Below are 22771 nucleotides of genomic sequence, written 5' to 3'. Positions count from 1 at the left end.
ACACCGAGGTTCTTTAAGTTCCTCTGCAAAAAAAACAACAAAAAAAACCCGACTTGTTTTTGAGACACTTATTGAGTCTGGGATGCCACCTCTCGTCGAAGGTTTCCGAGTGTGAGACCGTTTGATCATGAAAGACACTCTCCCACAGTTTGATCGAAGAAGCTTTGATAAATGTCAGAGGACCTGGAGAGCTTTTCTTTCAAGTTGTTGCCAAGTTATGGAATATTAGACCGTAAATAAACTATAATTATGCTAATGCCATCACAAACAAATATTTGCTCCAGTTCCAGAGTGTTCCTCGTCTTCCCGTGAGGAAAGAGCAACAAACTATTGACTTACAAATCAGCGGTCCTACTTTTTCGCCTCAAGCCCTTTGAAATAACAGCGCTGCTCCTCGGTGTCGGTGTGAATTCTTCATTTGCGTTGGAAACACAATAAATACTGAGCGAGACCTAATTAATTAATGCTGGAAGTATTTCCTCAGCTCAGATTGGTGCTTTCTGCTGCGTTTTATTTTCCTGACTGGAAATGCACACGAGGCTCTCCGCTCCCACGTTGCACTCTCAGCTTCCCGACGCAGCAAACGGCACAAACCCTGCGCTCCATCTCCAAATGCTGAAACATATCAAGGGTGTTGGAGGGAATCAAGTGTGAAATGGCCTCTCCTCCCTAGGTCTTCATTAGAGCAGAAACGCAGCAACCCTCGGCGGCAGGGGCGAGGTGGTTGAGCGGAGAGGAGGATGGAGGGAGGGCAATGCGAAATGAGGTGGCGGGCGAGAGGTGCTCTGGTGGGGCTGTGAGGGGTCTGGTGCAGAAACAGAGAGATTCATTTCCTCTCTGACATGCAGGGCTTGGCTGGTTACACGTGTCAGATGTGGTGGGTCTTTGGGAAGTGGACGGGGGTGAATGTCTGGCCATGTTGGGATATGTGGAGGGGGACAAAAAAAAAGGAAAAAAAAAACAGGCCAGTACCTGCTGCCTCTGCTGTTTATAACCCGCCCTCCCCACAACCAACCTCCACACACACATTTCTGCTGGATTCCCATTTTCCACTCTTCCCCTGTCAGTCACTGCTTCCCACTCGTCTGTGTCTCGGCTTCTCACTCGCACACATTGACGGATCATTGAGGTGTTTTTGGACCCACTGCTGCGGCTGAGCTGCACACTCCTTCAGACAAGTACACAAGAAGGTACTTCCTGCACAAGCCCAGGACTTTTACACTCACAAACACACTCAGGAGAGCGCCCCACGTTCGCACAAACAGAGGAAAATAGGAACGGCGTTATCTGATCTTTTATCGTTTCTCCACAGCCTTTGTCTGATGTGGAGCGCAGATCTTTTAATTGACCGCCTCGGAAGTGACGAAAATTTAAAAAATCTGTCTGAGGTCTGATGAAACAATGTGAACAAAGGAGAGATTTAGCGCCGACTACCTCTGGGCTGCAAAAAAAAAAAAAATCATTAGCAAATTTAAGAAAATGCTTTTAATGAGCTATCATTATAATCGTTGGCGGAAACGTCACCAGGGCGGCACACTTCCACATGCGATGAAGCAGCCGCTGTGGTAATAGGGGAGCTGTGGAGCCGACGCACAACTTGCATGCTAATGCGATGTGTGAAGTCGTGGAATATCTCTGGGAAATATTGAAATCAGCAGCAATGTCTCCAAGAGACGTGACTAAAAATAAACTGCAATGAATTAATTGCCGGGGCTGCAGACAAAGCAGAGGTGTGAGCAGGTACTGCATCATTCCTATCTGGCGCCGCGAAGCAAGCCTAAAGTTACTTCTGACTAATTAATGGCTCAGGTAAGACGCTGAGGAGCCTGTGGCAAAATGATGTGAGAAAACAGATTGCTACAATTACTATATGTTGGAGGAAGCGTCAAATCTGTGTGTGTGTGGCTCGCTATTCTATACTGGCGGGGACAAATGAAGAGTTCCACACGAGGAAAACTCACAAAACGTTTGGGACTACTGCTAAGGTTAGGTTCTCCGGCTGGTATTGGTTAAGTGTACAGAAAATCAAATGATGTCCCCATCAGGCACAGAAACATAACATGCACGCGTGTGTGTGTTTTCATAATCAGATGTGATTTTGCCGACTTGTTTTAAAACATTACTGTGCATGAAGAAACAAAAAAAAAAAACAACCTCCCACCTCCACCCACTCGCTCCGATTCAAACGAAGTTATCTCCTGAACCATCAAACACACATTCAACAATCTCTATCGCTCCTGATTTGTTTCCCTCTTATTGCCAGGCAGGTCTTCGACTCTCAGGCAGAGGATTGCAGCATGGCATGGGGACCGGCGCCGACAGTAAATTAATGACTGCGATGGCGTGATTAAGGGGAAGATTGCCGCCCATCATCAAAGCACACTGGATGCTGTCATAATAATCGCGCTTTTGATGACCGGTAATTGAAAAAAGGACTCACAAAATGCATGAACGGCCACCGCTGGCTGACAGAGGCGGCACTACCTCGTGGTACTTCACTTGCTCAGAACTCACCAAAACTAATCAAAAGCTCAGTTACTGACATGGCGTTGGGGCCGCATACACACACATCAAAGGATCCTGGGAAATATATGATGTTTCTGTGTGAAATACCAGCTTTAGGACGCGGTTCATGTTTTCCATTAATCCAAACAAGACAACCATCACAGAGGACAAAGATGTTTCAGACTCCTGGTGGCAGAGAAATTCTCCCTCTATAGACGGTATAATTAAATGGGAGTCACGATGTGATTGCCTTTTCCCTATCTTGCTACACGAAGCAAGACTCAGTTTAAAGTCTTACCTCAAGGTTCTGGAGCAGGATAAAGGGTGAGTTAGTTCCCATTGAGCTGGGGCTGGGAAAAAAAAAACGGGTTATTGTATTGAATTGGAGAACGCGTTTATACCGTGTGTCACTGTACAAGCAGTCCGTAATCAGATTCCTCTATTTCTTTCTTGTAGTCGGAATCAAAACTCGGATTGAAATCATTTGGACTGAAAATGCAGGTGTTTCTTTCTACTTCTCCAACTGACAGCACTCATGTGCTCCTGACATGGTCCCATTTACCAGCTTGTGGAGTTCTTACTTGGATTTTGTTGTGTTTTACGGTCAAACTGTAACGACGACTTTGAAGCTACAAGACGCTGAGTTGTGTTTGTGCTATCCGGGGTCTCATGAGCTTCACACCGACAGTGATTTACAGCCTGTATGTGGTTAATAAACTGTATGACTGATCTGGGTCACCGTCCATTAGAAATTTGCAACATTAATCAAAAGTGTTTTGACAATCAGTCAAAGTTCTTATGTCCTTGTAATAATTTTCTAATTATCCAACACCACATGAACTGACTTCAATCATCACCAGCTGTATTTGGGAGAGCTGGATCTATTTAGATTTTATGTCTGGAGAATTACCGAAAAGTGCAGTGAGAGTGTTCGCTTGTCCAAGATAACTTTAGCTTTCAATATCTGGCAGTGATCCAGCGTTCGTGTCTTTACCTGTGCATGCTGCGAATGTTTGAGAAGCTTGGTGAATCTCTTCAGTGAAGGGATGGTCAGGTTGCCTCGATGAGTTATTAAAATGAGAAATACACACGGCAAATCATGCCAGTAGCAACACAATATGAAGACCTAGGTTTGACCAGCCAGATGTAACACAACCAACTACTTTATTTGACATTCTTTTCTCCTTTCTCAGTTTTTTTTTTCTTTGTCATTTTCAGAATAACCCTTTATCATGAGAGACAAAAAGATGAGAAACCTCAATATTTGTGACTTCCATTCAGTAAATGACCTCACCTGACAGAGATTTGGCTTCTGCAATAAGATATATATGTTTGCTTGTTTTGAAGAATGTTTGCCAAGATGTGCAAAGAAAACATTGGAAGTGGGAAAACAAGCGTGAATACAGATACACTTTGTCTATGTGTCCAATCCTGAGACAGGGGACAGAGTGTAGTTTGGGAGAATGTGGGACCCAGACCCGAGACACAACACCCTAAGATAGACGATAAACTAGCTTCTGGCTAAGACATGAAAAAACAAGTGCGATGAAGGACTTGTGCTTGAGAGCAGTTGGTGAAGACTCCTGTGGGTTTTACATCTAGTGGGACAAACAATCTGGGATTATCCATCTACCCAACTCTTTTCATGTCTACGGCAGGCGATACTAAATGAAGCCAGCAGGATTGCAGATACCATCATCAAACTATTTCTGTCCATCTGTCCTTCTATTTATTATTATTATTGTCCCAAACTCCGCACAGAAAGGCTGAGGGATAATCTCTTTGTTATGCATCAGTGCCAGTTCACAAGTGTTCGCTTCGTGTTGTTTCCACCCAGGATCAGCAGAACCAGGGGAAAACTCTTGATTGTTTCCCTGCCGCGACGGTGAATCTGCTGTTTAGCAGAACTTCATACATGCATGAAGGCACGTCCAAATGAGCAGGACTGAAGTTGTATGAAAGAATAAATCAAATTGACACCAGATAATTAAGGCGACACACAGGCGTTACAAGGAAATCTGCAGATTTGGACTTTTATAAGGGCCTAATCAGAGCATCTCCAAAAACTGGAAAGTTCCTGCGCTACAGTGGTCAGTATGTAGAAATGTGAAGAATTTAAAAGCTGTGACCAGGCGTCATAGGGCTCCACGGCTCATTCATGTATGTTTTTAACTGCATTTTTACTGTTTTTATAAAATTTTTGACTTCCATGATCTTCAAGTTTCTGGTGCCAGATACCACAGGACACACGCAGGCGTCTAGTGGAGCAGCAAAGTGGAAACTGACACAATATGTTGCAGGTGGTATCATTGATAGTGTCGAACTCTGCAGGTGGGGAGAGCACCGGTGTATCCTGTGGCCACTTATATGTGGTGCATAAAACCACAAACATGAAACCTCCTCCCCGACAGACTGACCAGCGCCTGCAGCTGTTTCCTGGTGTCGAGCGACTGTGCACCTCAGAATGTGCACCTCAGTGGCAGCTGGCTTCTCTCCATCTCATCAGCATCACGGTCCGGGTGTATGAGAAGGTGAATTACATTTGACGCTTTCTCTACTCTGCGATTGCAAAGTGCTCCTCTTCCTCTTCATCAAATGAAAGCAATTTAAAGAAACGTCTATTCTTCTATTCCTTGTTGCTCGCGCTCAGTGGGGGCGGCGGGGTTTGGGGTTGAGAGAGCGAACAGGTCGACTCTGACACCGGTTTTTGCCTCCATCCCCCTCACAGCATTTCCAGTTGACATATGGTAAGTGGGGCAGCATCAGGGCGGCGTGAACCTCCTCGGGCATGAAATAAAATAAAATTACGAGAAGAGAAAACAAAAAAAAAAACATGCAAGCCGCAAAGCTTACACAGTCTAACAGGATTTGATAATAGCAATGAGGCAGAAAGAGATGCTTTAATATATTATATTTGTTTCGATTTGACACCCGGGCCTCCACGATCCAACTGGCTGCGCAAATCTCTTTAGGATGTGAGGAATCGGCTCAGGCTCAGTGGGTGGAAGCATTCCGAGCAAATTCAAATGAAACAAATAAGAAGAGGGAGGGGCAAGCAATCATCATACATCAGACCCATCAGGGCTCTCGATGGCTGCATGCTCGCACCCCAATGACTCGGAAATAAAGAATATTGGACCAAAGCGGAGAGCGGAGTCTGTTTATCTCTCCCCGTCACAGCTGGATCAGTACATCTGTGTGTGTGTATCTGCATGTGTCGGAGATCAACAGCCTCAGAAACATCACCTACTCTACTGATCCTGTTACTTCCACACCAGTAAAGAAGAAATGACACACATTCCCCTCCCCTTCTCACACCTTACAGTTCCACTTTAATTGGGTTTGATCGTCCTTAGAGTCAAGCTGTTTTTCTGTTTTCACCAGACTTGTGAGAACAATTAGCAAATCCCAGCAAACACTAAGGTTGTAGCTTTTCTTTTCACCTCGTTATGAGGAGCAACAAAAACATTTCCCATGGAAGAAAGGATTATTTTTCTACTGTGTGGTTGATCTGTCACAGCGGATCGTCCTGTATAATCAATTAATGTTCGTATCCTTATGCCAGAAATAAGTGAGCATCACTAATTGTGGAGCATTGAAGGAATGGGGACAGTAGAAATACTCAGCATTTAGCCTCTGTACTTACAATTCTTTTGGCCCAAAGGCATTATCTTGTCATAACCATAACACAGAGCGTTTCCAAATAAGAGAACCATATATTAGTTGTTACTTTGGGGCAAAGTAAGGAACCCTGATAAGTTTTCAAATAACTTATAATAAAATATAAAATTTGACAATAGCTGCTGAAGTTTTTAAACACAACCTATGATTTTTTCCCCGTTCTTCTGCATATAACCGTTAAAGCAGGTCATCATAATATTGGTGTCAAGTGCACTTCTTACCTCGTACTCGAACTCCTCCGTCCTCTCTCCATCAGCAGGAACAGGGGAGAGGTAGTCAGTCCCTTCATAGTAATCCTGCTCCATTGTATGAAGGGAATGACAGCTGTCAGGAGAGATGGGGGGAGGGGGGGAAGAAGAAACGGGAAGAGGAGGAGATTTAAGTCAACACTATATTTTTTTCCCCCTCATTTTCTTTCGAAACGTTCAAACCTCAAAGTGACAGGATTTTGTAGCCTTTGTCGTAGCCTAAATCGGAAGAATAAAGGATTTGTCAAGAGCCTTCAATGCTGCTGAGTGTGTGTGTGTGTGTGTGATAAAAGTACAGCCCCTTGTTAATAACAGCATATCCACATACTGTAATTTGCGTCCTGCTTCTGACAGCTGAAGCCCCCCACATTTGTACAGTGTAATTCTATTATACATCCTTCAGTCAGTGAACAAAATAGCTCTGTGAGGGCCGAACAGGACCGGCGGCTTCACTGCCACACAAGGCAACCCCCTGGTCGGCCAAACTTTAAAGGAAAAGACAGAATGTTGAAGGTGTCCCGGGGCTGCCTGACTCAGATTACACAGCCCCGGTAACACAGTCTCAAAGTAATTTTCCTGGGAGTATAAAGACAGAATCATAAATGCCAAAAAGCTTCATGCATCAATATTATTCATAAAATAACATTTGATGCAGACAATGCAAAAAAAATCATAAATTCAAATTTACAATCGAGCTCCAAAAAATAGGCAGCCAACAGTTGTTATATCTATAAAATCTGTTGTATATTGGATTGTGCACCTGATCTCAGATGAAGAGAAGAAAATGTGAGTTTTATGGGACACTTTGATTACATTTGGACTCAGCCCGGGGCTGTAAGTGTACGTTGCTTTGTGTTGCCTAGTTTTTTTATTAGCCCATTTGCTTTAATCACCTTGTAAACCCTCCACCAGTCAAAATGGTACACCGAGCAGCTCCAATTATGGCAAGAAGCTCCTGTGGGGAATTCTGTGATGACATTATAGAAGATATGCACGTGTAACGATTCTGATCAGGTCACGCACGCTTCTTTATGAGCAGTATGCAACGGTGCAAATCACCAATCTTCAACAATGATCTGTACAGATTGAACAGGCGACACACTATCAAATTTCTGATTATGACTCCAATGACAAATGACAAAAGCTACCATATTCAAAATGTGTATTATTGTTGGGATTATTCACCAAATGGGCCAAATACCAACACCATCATAACTTCTCCACTATTTGCAGTAAACCTCCTGCGTTGCCGTTGTTCCGTCCCCTGGAGGAGAAACCCAGATATTCCTTTATGCTAAACTATTCCTTGTTTTCTCTTTACCTCTCCTCTGAGATAAAGAATCTAAAGTGAAATGCCAGAAGATGAAACAACAGTCTGTGTTGCCTTTTGTGGTTTTCTTTCAACTCTCAGGTTGGATCTTCCCTCTCACATAAACAATAAAACAATACAAGGCATCCAGTTGAGACGTGAACGGGTTTCAGTGATTGTGCCACATGTTGTTCTGGGCCACAGTTAAACACAAAATCATCTCTTTTTTTACATTTTTTTATTTCTGTTCCATTTTGAGTCATGCAAGTCAAATCACAGCCGTGTCAGAATTGAATATTTAACAACTGTTAGACTGCGTGAGTCATACAGGGAAACCACACTGAACAGCCAATTGACAATAAGACCTGCAAACATGAAAGAGTCCAGCAAATGCGGACATTCAATGGACTATTCCTCCAGATATGGAGAGTGAATCGGGTAATATACTTTCTTTTTGAAGCAACTATTTCAACATGGCAAATTTTGGCAAATGAAGGTTAGGTACAATCCAGTAACCAATAGGGCGTCTGATTGTGTATTTGCATATACAGTAAATATACTTAGGGCAACTTTTAGACGCAATGTGTAGAATTGAACGATATCAAAAGGTGGGAATCATATAAGAGCACCTACTGTGCATGCAAGATTTGCAAACGATATTCTTCAGAGTTTAATTAGTCTGTTTTTCCGTTTTGAGTTTCTGAAAGAAACATGGTGTGACATAGTGCGTCCCATTAAAATTGATGCTGTTAAGAGAGGTTAGTTTTACTTGCAACTAAGCACAAGTCAAACGTCTTTGATGTCTCATAAAGAAAAACTGAAGGAAAACAGAACATCAACAACAAAAAGCACCATGTCACATATTACTCTACTGAATCTTAATCATAAATCTCATTCCCTTACAGTATATATTTCCACATGGAACTACAATAGCGGAGCACAATATGTAAAAATGTAGTAAACATAGAATTAAATATAGAAAATAAATATGTCCTGGCAAAAATGGACCTCATATTACAAGAAGAGCTGAGTTTCAGCTAATTTCACGCTCCAAAAAACCAAGTTAGGAATTTTACCTTCCGTCTGTATTAATAAATACCCTAAACTCTGTATGCTGGTCAGTCACTCATTTCCTTTATTTTTGTTTTTATTTGTTGGGTGCCACTTGAAGGACATTGAGGAGCTCATTCATCAAACAAATCTGTATTTGTCATCATCAACTGCAGCTGGTCGCACAGTTAATATGCTTCACAGGCGTCGTGTGTACTTGTATTAATCCCGCAAACGCTAATATTTCTGCTTCACAGCCCAATAACATTTCTCCCCACTGTTATTCCTTTCTCAATTAGCGTCAGTGCCACTAAAGTCACAGCAAGGACGCCACAGCAAACTCAGTGGAGATGCGTGTTGAAATGAAAGAGAATTATTAGAAACTACTATAAAGGGAGCCGCCTTGATTGGTGCAAGAAAGTAGAAGTCACAGTGTCTGTGGACGCAAATTGTGTTTTTAATCATGGGTGGGGCTAAAGAAATAAAAAGGATCCCGGTATTACCTGTCAGAGAGCAGGAACGGACAGACGTCAGGCACAGGAGGGGTTGAAGGCCGCAGCTTTGCCAGCGCCATGATGTGTTCAAAGGTGATGTCGGTCTGAGTGCACACGTCCACCACATGGATTTCCTGAGGGGGGCCATGGGGCCGGCCGCTGGGGGTTCGCCGGATGACCTGCACCACGACGGGGTCCTTGACAGCGTGGAAGCCCTCCACGGTCTCCTCATGGCTGGACTTGGACAACTCTTTTCCATTTACCTGAGGGTGGTAGAAAACAGATTTTGAGATGAGAAATGTGTCTCGTTTTGGTTTGTTGTTTTGTGACGTTTGTACAGATCTGCTTTGAACAAACAGAGTTGCTGCTGAAGCAGAATGATGCCATGCTCACTGGTAATGTGAAGGACTTTCAGTCTGAAGCACAGATTTGAAGCTAAATACAGCGCGAGTTTGCAAGAGAGTTTCCAAAATATCGCAAAATGTGTAGAGACGTCAATCAGGGACCAGCAAATCTGTCACTTGAATTTTAAACATATTCAAAAACCTTTTTTTTTTGTTTTTGCTAAATCATCTCATAACAGTCTGAATTTAGTCTTCACGAATGAGAAAATTAACCTTTTGCATTCTGGCCCTTCATCCAGGTTATTGTCCAGTTTCCAGCATTAACTATATATTCATATGTTCACGAGTTCTCAACGTCACGTGAGTATTACACAATATTCGTGCATTGATTGTCACACAGTTAGACGCAGTGAAACTGTGTGATTTTATCTGGAGAAAATTTTGCAACAAGCAGGAAAACTGTATGTAAACCTTGACACATGTAAAGATTGAACACTTTGCATGTATTGCAGGAAGGTTCAGGAATGTTGCACAAAGTATCAATTCAATGTGATTCCAGACAAATATGTTCGCTAATTTGCATTCTGATTGCAGTTTTGCATCTCCAACTGGTCTTTGTAACCTGGTGAGACAGCAAAGGGAGTGAAGATACAGAGCGTGGTTTTCAAAATTAACTCTTGTTAATGTGTCAATTAAAAACATTCTGTTTGTCTAACTGAAGTCTTTGTCAGGTTTACTCAGATTTGCTTCAAGCAGAGCAAAACTAACACTAAAATTCCCATTGTTGCACAAAACGGTGTATATATCAGTGCGCTTCCTGACTACGGTGCACTGAAGGTTGTGGTGGTGTGACGGTTTAACTTGAAACCGCGCAATCCCAAATGCTCAAGGCTTTTTCGAACGCATTGCTATTATAGCTGCAGAGGGCAAATGCATTAGAAATTTATATTTGGCTTTTTTTTTTTTTTCATCCCCGGAATGCTTTCTTGACGGATGATCAAAAAGAAACGTTCATGAATACAAGGCTGGCAAACATACATACAAAATACAGTTTGATGCAACATTATCAGAGTATTAGATCAAAGCCTGAACGGCCCCCGTTCACTCATTCCATCTTCAACCTCATCTCCACAAAATGAACTGGATTTTCTGGCAGATTGAAAACCATTTGGACTACAGCTGGCACATATAAAGCAAATCATTGCTTCATTTAGCACCAGTAATTTCTCTGGAAGAGAAACCATGGCTGTGGAATGCCTCAGAGAGTGTGCTTTGGTACCGACGCTGAAACCAGAGATTATAATTTAGATAACAGCAGAACCTAAGAAAGAAAATAAGGTAGCCAGAGAATAATTACCCATAGGCTTGTGTTTAAATGTGGCTTTGGAGCCGAGTATTTTGCTCGCACAGCAAAATTAAACTGATTCAGATGATAAGTATAGAAGCAAAAGCAACACATTTATATTCACGAGTGTCAGTTGGGGAAAGACCCAGCGAGGACGGAGACATAGCGCTTAAGAAAAAAAGAAAACAAGAGAAGTGGAATCTCGATTTGATCCAAAACAAAATGACCTAAATTTGCAAGCAGTCGACAGTTTGGAGCATGTGTGTCTGGGTGTAAATTAACATTAAAGAAATAGAAACCACCAGGACCTCCCACAGAGCAGACTTGTGTTTTCCAACCCTCAAACTGAACCGCCAGTGCTCGTCTACTGGCTTTAAAAAAAAAAAAAAAAAAAAAAAAAGACTCAACTTGTTTTAAGCAGCAGTGAAGTACTGATGGGACCCGACAGGATAAATGGTCTGTGCGGCAGGAATCACACAGATATTAAATTTTCTCCGTTTGCACATGTCTACATCTTTTCATGTAACTCATCAGAATCCATGTGAGAGATACATGACCACGCTCCATGGTTCCCATCGGCTCTGGATTCTGACAAGAAGGGATCAGTTTCTTCTCAGACTCTTAAGGTAAAATGTCTTCAAGTGTCAAAAATTCCAGAAATACTGATTTTGGTATAGATTTTTGTTGATTTTTTGGAAAAAATACAAGCTGAAATTATAGAATTAGACTATTAATATATTGAGATGCCAGAAAAGGTAAGATACGGCATCTAACAAAGACAAACAATTAAAAGATTCAATAAATATTAAAGAAGGTCAACATAAATTGTGCCTAAAAGCCAAATTTATCTCACAACCACTAAAAGGAGGAATCTCACGATTCAATATCTAAGAATTTGTAACACACACAAATCATCATCACGTCATCTTCTTAAAGGGTCACTCCAGCAATCAAAGAAATCCAAAAGAACTGGAAAACCCACAAGAGAGCAACTTTATAAAGTAGTAGTTTTATGCCTCTTTCAACCAGCAAAGTTCCCATTTATGTCCGTCCAAACTCATGTACCATGTAGTGAAAACTGTCAAGGACAGTAAAGTTACTGAGTTTATGTGTGGTGTATGTTTTATATTGTTCCAATGTTCTCAGTCAATAAATCTGAGTGGAAAACATTAAGTTTTATTGTTACAAAGCTGTAAAAAATGAAATGATACAGGACTTTGTGACAATGGACTAAATCAGAGGCATCTTAAATAACCCTTCTCAACATCTGTTTGATATAGTGCCATGATTACCATATCGGTTCTTTATTTTTGGCCGTATATCGTGTTTTTAAGGTCAGAGTGATTCTCGCACTACCAATGAAATCATTTCATCCTTTAGCATTTGAGAGCATTGTCAGTTCTGAAGATGTGCTGCAGGGACAATGGCAGGGGGATCTTTATGATCATTGCACAAAAAATACCATCAATGATCAATGGAGGCTTATTTAAGTATTTTTAAATAAATATTCTCAATTGGACAAAAGTGTTACAATTTTTGGAAACTAAATACAAGTCTTGGATTCAGAAAGACATAATAAACTAAACCACAGACAAACAGCGTTTGGTTCCTTAACATGATCACTTTTTTATGTCAATCTGAATAAATGATTTCCAATTGAGAAATCAGACAGTGTTTTCAAGTGAAAACGGAAAACTTGCATTTAGTGTGTGTGTTTACACGACAATGGTGCTCGGACGCACTTAAAATGTAACTTTTTGAAAACTGCTTCCAAGGCTCTGAAAGCTCTTTTTTGAAATGCTGCTATTGCGCACCACTTAGTAAATAGTTCTTCTGCTCACGTGCAAATAGACAATATCAACAATGGTGTCCTCCATGGTGTCACGACTCCCAGTCCACATTCTCCTGGTACTTGGTAGTTTGATAGTTGACAGTCACCTGGAATAGCAATCCAACTTCACGTCTGTCCATATGAGTGTCCGTGTACTCGCCGTTGTTAATGTTTATAGAATATTGTCCTTCACACATACTGTATGTGTGTGTGTGGTTTCATTACAAAAACAACAAACAGTGCCAGCTCATGGCCTGGCATGCTCTCTACATGGTAACTGGACAAACGGTCAAAGACCATGGAAACAGACATCATTTTCAAATTATTGCCATGTAAACCAAAAAAACTTTTCTGAAACGAAAAAACAGAAACCATGAGTTTTGACCGAAAATACATTGTCGTGTAAACGGGGCCTTAACCGGACACTAAAGCAGCATATTAGTGGATTAAAATCAAAATGCGATTGTCAGATCAGGATCTCCTTTTAGACGTATTTGATCGACGATCGTTTGTCACAGCTATTGTCAGCAGAGCAATGGAGTGCAAAACAATGGGTCTATAATATAACATCAGCGTGAACACAGTAGAGTCGTATCTCTAGTACTTTGGTTAGCGACTAAATCTTTCAAGACGCAGCATCCCCGGCCTGGAAATCACAGGTTTGGGACTGACTTCATATATATTTTTTGACATTACACGGTAGATAAAGGCTGTTGTTTGTGTTTAACACAAACTTTATTTAAAGCAACAATCAAAGCGTTTGACATTGAGGCGAAGACAGAATGAAACGTATTCTCAGGTTTCATTTCTTTTTCTCTGTGGTACTTTGTTCTCTCAAGACGTTCACATAATTTGGTGTTAATGAGAATCAGGCAAACAGATTCAAGTTGGAGCGACACTCATACACAGAAAAATGCCACTGATTTACAACTATCGCTGCCACAGGGGCGATAAAACGGAGATAAATGGTTGATATGACATTTCCTATAATGTGTCCCATCCTGATTACATCATTGTGGTTGTGTTTCTCTGAGCACCCCCGGCGGTCCCACAAAAACCACCTGTTAAGTAAACAAATTCTTCATTTGTGAACTCAGCGGAGGGTAATATCAACAGCGTAATAACTGTTGCACCATAGTATTGGTGTGTTGCTCCCATTCTTGTGCGTATATGTCTATGTCTGTCTTTTATTGTTTTTTGTTTTTTTTATTTCACTCCTCTGAGTGTATCTCTCGAGACTGAGTGAAGCCCTGCAAAACACAAACAACTTATTTTCTCAGCCATAACAGCAGCCATATATAACTCCCCGAGCTCTTCTCGCGCTCTGGCCCGCTCCCCTGCTTCCTGATGTGACCTTTGTTTGTAGGGATGTTGCATTAATCACCTTAGTGGGAGATAAACTGGGTCAACATCACTTCTGAGCAACTGCAGGGCAATTTAGAGGGAATAAGGCAAAAGAACAAAACGTGTTGGTGCCTCCCTGAGCCCTCCTTCCCTCCCACTCCAAACCCGCCTTCGGTCTTTTGGCCACTCAGCAGGTATTAAATTCTGCAGCAAAATACATTACACTTAAGTACTATATTAAAGAAACATGGAGCACTATAATAATTAGCTTATATAGTTTCTTTGACTGCCTCTTTCGGTTTCTTTCTTCCTGTTCGTCTCCTGCGCCGCAGCCTAATCCTAGAACAGCGAGCCTGCTGGAAACAAAGGAGCTGGAGCAGACAAATGAGACAGCCTATGGCGTATGACAGACCCGGAGAAAAATGATCAAATCTCACGGCTCTCCCTCTGGTACCGACCGTCCGGTCCCGGCTCCTCCTCCTACGAGTCTAACTGCACACTAGCGGCACTCGGAAGCCACAACGAAAGGAGAGAACCCCTTTTCAAATTACATTCACTGGTTTTCAAGAGAGCCAGATGGAACTATTAATCCCCAATAAACACGGGAATATTAAGTAGCCTTAACTCTTGCATTGGGGACTTTGCCAGCCTTTATGACTGATGCCTATCCAACTAAAGCGCACTGCCTCGGCTAGTTGTCTGGATCTGCAATTCCAATCTGACAGATGGGAAGGGTTTCTATAAGCTTGGCTGCAGGTTTCCAGATATTCTCAGATGTCCTTACATTGAAGAGCCGCCTTCAGCACAGTCTTGAAACAGAGCTTTATTCTCCACAAAGTGAATCCTTACTCAAAGCCCAAAAGATGCCGACTGTGAGCGTATAGAGTTAAATTGGCCAAATTATTTGATCTCACGCAGGATTCCTTCCCGCGGGGAGCACCCGCACTCAAGTACAAGCTGTAGCCCCTTAAAGTTTCATCATGTATTTTAGTGGAGTTAAACAAGCATCAAAAATCCTCTTCCAGAGTGCACGTAAAGTATGCAAATACATATTCACTCACAAACGCACGCTGATAAACAAAATCTGTCCGCAACAAATTATTTAGCAGCTGTAGTGTTTATCGAATCCCGAGCAGCTCTGCAGGAGCTTTCATGGCCAAAAACTGCTCCATATGCAGGCAGTCAACATGAATTATCTCAATGGTCTGGAGCAAAACAAAGGTGATTACTCGCGGAAGATCATTTGCTCGACAATGGGGACAGGATATGATCAGGTAAATGTGAAGTTGGAAAGGAAATGGGCTCCGGGATGGAGGAGCTGGACACATCAGGACGCATCTGCCGGCTGTTTGCACACGGATATGCAGCAGCTGTAGCCAGAGGAGAAATGTGTTTTCGTTCAGAGCCCCCCGGAGACGACCACCAGCTTTTCCAGCAACAAATGCAGTAAACCAGCTTAGTGGAGTGTAACAAAAGGATGAAGTCCCCTCTTTCTCTCATTTTTCTCCGTGGCAGAATCCCTTATTGACAAAGACGTTCAGAAAAGTGTCTTCTTGCGTCGCAGTCGAGTGCATCAAGTCTCCGCTTCGGTAAACATCTCGTGCTACTTTAAGCTGTTGCGAGCTAACAAACAAACACACCAACTCAAAAAAACTTCCCCGAAACTTGCTCTTTTGTTGTTGTTTTTTTTTTTTTTTTTTACAAATACAAGCTTGTAGTCGCCTCCAGCAAGGCACAGTCCTGGAGGGGCTCTCATCTGTGTGTCGTCCGACCATTTATCCTGCAGGTAAGAGGGCAAGCGAGGGAGAATGAAACAGGCAGCGGCTTAGCTCCACTCCTCAGGCGCCTCCTATGTCACTGCTTTTGTCTCATCGACCACCGCCTCCCATCAATATCTTCAAAGACCGAGGGCAGAATGTCGCAATGGTGGTCGCGAAGCGGGGCCAGTTTATCTGTTAGCATGTCAACTTCAGCCACATCTGCCTCTGCTCAGGGAGCCTTTCTGTGGCAGGGAGCACAGACACTGCCGGCAGCTTGCAGGGGGGGGGGGGGGGGGGATTACTGATAGAAATGATTGATGTACTACTTCTACAAGGAGAATACGCAGCCTCAGGCAGTCGAGTCTAATAGTCCATTACCTTTTTTATGTCTTTGAATTAACTGCATACATTGCTTTATGGCTTGCGAGCAGCACTTTGAATGTTAATGAAATGTTTTTGTTTTCAATTTCATAGAGTTTACGCTGTGAACAAGAAAGAAACCTCCCGTCTCCACGTGCATCCCGTCTGAACTGGAAATGAATGAGGCAAGGTCACACTTGCTACTTCTGCTCCTCGGTAAACGGGGGTTTCGGCGGGCATCCAAGGTTTAACCACGTAACCTTGGGTGCTGCGCTTAACATCTGCACGTGTAGCGAGCTTCTGTTACTCAAAGTCTGTTTCTACTGTGCACCGTCACCTGCTGGTTTGAGTGGCAGCCTGTGGGGTGGAAAGTGTATGCGGGCAGATGGAGCAAGTGTAACATGTAGGTCATCCAGCCCCGGGAGTGAGGCGCTTACCGCCGCTGAATACAAGCCTGTTCCATCTCGCCGTCTTTTGGGAAAAGGCTACATGACCCCCCTCATTGTTGGGGGTCCAGTCAGCTGTGTGGTGGAGTCACATGAAAGAGGTGGAGAAGAGTGCCGATAGATAGATGAAATGCCTACATTGACCTCTCTGGACAACATTACCTTCCGGTGGAGTATGATAAATAATTACACCATCAATACACTATTTATTGTATTCTATGCAATGGCGGAGAGGATAATGGTTCTTTTAAAAGGACCACCACAAACCTGTGTACCACGGTTCCTTGGCATCCGAGCACAAAGGTCTTTAGTACAATGGAAAACAGAGGATGTACTTTACAGAGCTCAATGGATTGAAATAAATAGAACATGTCAGTTAGTGAACTTTTGATGGATTTTGTTAATTTTACATACATACTCGTTTGACCTAGTTCCGTCTTTAAGCTCACCTGAATTAATCAGCTTGTAGAGGAATAATTACAATACGCGTATCTGTATCTTCTCATCAGGCAAGCCACTAAGTACCTGCCAACGATGGATCGGCCTAAATGAATAGCCCTTGTCACTTCTCATCTGCGAGACGGATGTGAAGCTTTTGCTTATTCAGATGTTTTTATAAATGACAAATATGAAGCTGTGAAAGAAAAACTCATATTTGCTGTTAAGGTGACGATACGTCCATTGCTCAAACTGTTGTTCGTAAAGTTTAGGCTCCCAAACGTATTGTTTACCTTATCTTAAACACATTTTATGCTCTTAAAACAAGGTTTTATATCACATAAGATGGAATTATCAGATGAATGAGCCTGTTTAACATGTTGAAATGAAGATGACGTCGCTCTGCCAAACCACAGACATTTTTCCTACCTTCAACCTACCTAAGTTTCAAGTATATATATATATATATATATATATATATATATATATATATATATTTTTTTTTAGCATGGGTGCCTTTTATTAAAGAGATGAAAACATCAAGGCAAGCACTTTTTTCTCAACCCTTTGTACTGATGATTAATGGCCAACCAAGCTCCAGTAATCCACCAACCACCATTCACGTAACATTGTCAATGCAGAACCTGTGACGGGCCTTTCACAAAAATAATTACTACAAAGTACTTCCGTGAAAAGCACAACTACACCTTTGCTGACTTTTCCCGACCGAGTCGGCGGATGATAAAGTGGGATGCCGTTTGCCAGTGACTGACGGCTTCAGTCTACCTTTTCTTTGAGTGAGTGCCTCGAAAACCAAGCTGCACTCCAGCTCCAAGAACCGCGTCGCCGCGTTGCAATTCTGACTTCCAACATGTGAAACTAAATTTGCATTGCCATACATAAATAAAAAAATAAAAAAAAGCTTTCTACAAAAGGGAACGCAAACATTCATGGAGAAGTCGTATTAAAGACTCCCTGAGGACTTTCCAAATCCTGGAAGACTGAGATTTGATACAAGCAACGACTGCTGCCTTGTCCTCTCAGTCAGAAAACTGATTCGGTACCCCTTTACACCCAAATGTCTCATTTCAATAATAAGTGTCAGAAAAAATATGGGCCAAGGTCTGCGACAGTACAGCCCTTATGACTGCATAAATCACTCCAAGACAGTCAGCGCTCCTGTCTCAGCGACTCAAGCAACGCTCCAATGACATGAAACAGCGAGAAGGAGAGAGAGAGAGAGAGAGAATGTCACTGGGGAAATCTGACAATCCCCTCAATATCTTTACATGAACCAATGTACAGGCCTCCTTTAACCCCTCCAACCACATAAAACACACTCCACAAGGCCCCTGGGCTATTTTTCACATTAAAGGCCCTGCACGCTGCCGCTGAGGTTTTATGCCTGCGGAACATTTGATGAATTCTGCCAATTTTCTACTTTGAGCACCAATCTTCTGTAGAGTACTCCCTTTATTACGCAACTCGTTTGAAGTGTATCACCACCTTCAATGGGCATCTAAAGATCTTTGTGCACCTTTTTACACGTGTTTATTATCTAATCTCTTAGCTGTAATCGCTCAAGGAGAGGGCAACTATTTGAAGAGGACAAAGGGAGTGGTTGTGTTGAACGCTCCTCCGCAGAACAGTAGTACTTATTAGCTTACCCGATTAAGGTTACTCGCCGTTTAAAAAGTAGTGAGGTTAATTCAGTCGCTCCTGACAAAAAGTAACCAGTTACTTGCAGAAGTAACTCTCCTCTTTTACTTTCGTTTCCTCTCATTAGTCCGTTCTGTGACAAGTGACAACGGAAAACCTTTGTTTCCTTTTGGGGGTACGTTTACGCAACAACGGTGCTCCGAGTCATGGAAGCCGCTCCCGAGGTGGAGCTTTTCAAAAACGCTCCGACTCGGTCTCCGTGGAAACGTGGGATAACGCCACTTTTTGAAAACGTTCAAACTCAGAAAAACGGCAAGTTGACAAAAACGCTGCTCATGCGCACCATGGCCGTAGTAAATAGTTCTTCTGCACATGTGCAAGTCGATGGACAATAACAACAATGGCGGCCTCCAGAATGGCATGACCCCCCAGTCCATATTCTCCTGTTATTTTGTAGTTTTATAGTTGAGACTCACACGTAATAGCAATCCAACTTGGTCATCTGTCCATATGCATGTCCGTGCACTACCATTGGCAAAGTTTATAACGTATTGTTCTCTGACCTCATGGGTGTGTGATTTCATTACAAAAATTCATTACAAAAAAACAACATAGTTTTCTGTTGTCTCTGTGTAAACGGATATTGTTTTCCAAATGTTGCTGCGTAAACACAAAACCTTTCAGGAACAAAAACAATGTGCTTTCACTTGAAACGTCACGTAAACAGGGCCTTAATGTAAATATTGATGTGTTATTGTGGTGTTTACTATAACAATAGCTTATGACTTGAGTTCAGCTAAAGCTATCTTAGGTAGTTGAAGGAAGATGCTCTATAATCTGAATATTAACACTTAAAGACATGAAATTAAACAGTAAACTAACTGAGATAGCTACCAATATGTAGACAGCTCTTAGAAAAAGGTAAGCTAACATTGTCATGCCCGGTATGAATCACAGGTCCGGTAGATGCGGGGTAAAGATAATATTACTCATATGTGGGCATTTTTCACGTTGTGTGCAGGAGGACTGACACAGTTCCGGTTTATTTGGATGCCCCTCCTCCAGTGAAAAGCAGTTTAATTAAATAGTGACAAAGCTTCTCTTCACTGGACACGACAGCTTTGGATAATGCTGTTACAGCATCTGCAGAAGCTAATAAACAAACACTGACCTTGCAGAAATGTCAATGATTAGAACTAAATTACTCATTTTACAATAGTAGTCAGTCCTCAGTAATCTGTTACTTCTTAACACGTTTGTGCAAAAATGCCATTTTCAAATCGTATAAATAACATAAACCCTGATTCCGGGCCCTGGAGCTTCTGACTGCTTTGGCAATGCACAGGCTTTTAACATCATCATTAGTGAAGCCCACATGGTTGAATAACTACCACAGCTGAGAAAACGGGACAGAAAGAACACACTGCAAAGTTCGTTGGGTAAACATTTCATCGGATGTCCACTCGTGGCTCCATTTGACAGATGCATGGTGTCTTAACACCTGCAACTTCCTCCTGGACTGCTTATGATCACTTTCCTATGAAATTAGATCAATCCGGCATTCTATCTTCATCACTAACAGATTATGACTGAATGTGAGATAATTGCACCATTTTATTCTGTATTATGAGAATCTGCCTCAAATTCTAAATACGATTTGGGACTTGTGAAGGGAAGGGAGCGCTAAGTTAATCAGCTTGTTCAAGGTTAATGGTACATGCCGGGTATATTTGTTAAAGAGATTTAGAGATGCACAGTTAATCTCTGTGCTTAACTTTTAAGATCTGACCATCTTGAAGTGAGTTTTAATGCAAAATGGAGGGAGAAAATTGAGTTAAAGAGTAAAAGCAGGTCTTTGGGTGGATGAATAACTAATGGAAGAACAGCCTCCTCCTCAGTGATAGCTGGTAATTGGTTTGGGGGGGCAGAGGGGTGAGAAAGGAGTGTGTGTGTGTGTGTGTGTGGGGGGGGGGGGGGGTAGCTGGATGATACTATGTGCTGTGCAGATCAGCAAAATGTCCTGGCTTGTGTGAAAAGATGTAAGGAGTAATGGTGCCAACCATATGCTGACGGAAGACAAATTAAGTGGGTACCATTATGGGAAAACCTCTTTGAGTCAGAAGATAGGTGCAACAAAGAAAAGCACACAGTAAGTGTATGTTCCAATTTCCCATTTTTGAGCTATTTAGGAAATTTGATTCCTCCCTTGTTGTGAAAGAAAGAGGGAAGCAGAGTAAATGTTTAACCAGAATGAAGTTTAGTTTATTTCGAAGCCATAATAGACAACAGTCAATCTTAAAGATTGGTTAAAAAAAGATAACATGAAAAATATTACTTAAAACCAGTTGTTACTAAAATGCTAAAAACTACACTACTATGTTTAATGCTTTATTCTATTGAATTGACCGATTCACACAGAGTGACAGACCAATGGAGGCACAGCAACCACACAAGGTGCATTCCCCCCTTTGGGCTCGGACGGGGATTGAACTGTCAACCTTGAGATTAGACGAAAATCCATTTTTCCACTTGAGCAAGAGCTGTTCAAAGCGAAGTGCGAGTTTTTCCCTTAAGGTAAAACAAATGCCAATAGAGATTCAAAAGTATGTATTATCTCTGAGGTAACTTGGTCAAGATGCACAAAGGGGGGATCAATCAGTGGAATGTTACAGACCTTCATAAACTTAGTTGCACAGCTCTTCTGCCTTTTCAATTCATACGCATGAGGGCCATGTTACACTATATTTGGGTGGACGAAAGTGCGCCAACCTGCACAATTTCATTCAGGAATTTATTGAAATGTGATGTTCTTTCTATAGCTGACTTAAGAATAAGTTTATAAATCAATAAAGCGTTTCTATCAAATTTGATAAGAAATACTTGGTTTCCTAAACCTTAACCCTGTCATGCAACAGTTTATTATTTTCAACAAGTAAATAATTTAAATAAACCAACTCAAATCACACAGTCGTCTGAGAATGAATTAGATATTCTTTTATTTGTGACACAGAAAGGAAGTTTTAGTTGTTGTTTGATTTTGTTGAGATGACTGAAGCTCTGCAGGAAGGACATAGCACTAACAATATCATCAAACGCCGTGTCCAGTCCGATTAGACAAGACCTGGAACGATTCTAAAAGGGATAAATTGTTCCCCTCTTGTTTGATGTGCTTATCCTTGCCGTGAAGGCAATTAACAATGGGTAAGCACTATTTACATAATGCCAGACACACACCTCATGATCACAACAAAGACATGGCCGCCTTTCCTCGCCTCTAACTGGTTCTTTGTCTGTGAGCCTGTCACACGCCGGCTGGTTCCAGGAATGAGATTTGAGGTCAGACCGAGCACGTGGGGCTTTGACAGTGCACATAATAAACTACAAGGGTTGGGAAAGGTCAGCTCAGACCCCTGTGGCTGACCAGTGATCTGCCTGTTAGCCATTAACAAGGAGCCAGTTCAGACAGAGTGTCAAATAAAGAGGGAAGGAGGAAGAAAATAGGTGAAGGAAAGAAAAGAATACAGTATATGGGAGCGGGGATGGGAGTTAGGATAAGAAACAAACATATATAATCAAAGTGCTACAAAAAAAATAAAATCACACTGATGAGAAATAAATTACTTTGTGCCTTCCTGCCTGTGGTGTCTGATACGTGCGTACCTAATGCTGCTGTTTCTAACACTTTCCACAGAGTCAAATAAAGTAATTAGCATCCGATCAGAAAGGTCAACCACCACAAAGGACTTCAAAAGATAGCGGACCCGTTAAAGTCAAGACTGCTTCACGGACTGACAGCGAGAAGATCTGGTCAATTCAAGCAGTGTCAAAGAGAATAAAAGGACCAGATTACAGACGATAGCTTGAGGCTGGCAGGTCTACACTCTCATTCAGGCTTTGGTCTCATCTACCCGTCTTCAAATCTTAATAACACAATGAATGTTGCACAGAAAGCACAGG

The 22771-nt window shown here is 42.0% G+C and overlaps 1 protein-coding gene across 1 annotated transcript in view; it reads right to left on the bottom strand.

Moving 5' to 3' along the window:
- LOC308117279 (PDZ domain-containing RING finger protein 4) overlaps nucleotides 1–22771 on the bottom strand; it is a gene marked incomplete at both ends in the record, with an annotated part of 55340 nt that overhangs the window by 11341 nt on the left and 21228 nt on the right. Inside the window, 2 exons of the mRNA XM_080476044.1 lie at nucleotides 6408–6510; nucleotides 9297–9550. Of these exons, the coding sequence (XP_080332170.1) occupies nucleotides 6408–6510; nucleotides 9297–9550 (357 nt within the window). The remainder of the gene's footprint in view (nucleotides 1–6407; nucleotides 6511–9296; nucleotides 9551–22771) is intronic.

The sequence above is a fragment of the Lipophrys pholis genome (assembly GCF_963383615.2).
Source record: "Lipophrys pholis genome assembly, chromosome: 11".
NCBI lineage: Eukaryota > Metazoa > Chordata > Actinopteri > Blenniiformes > Blenniidae > Lipophrys > Lipophrys pholis.
This window is presented reverse-complemented; position numbering and strand designations above follow the sequence as displayed.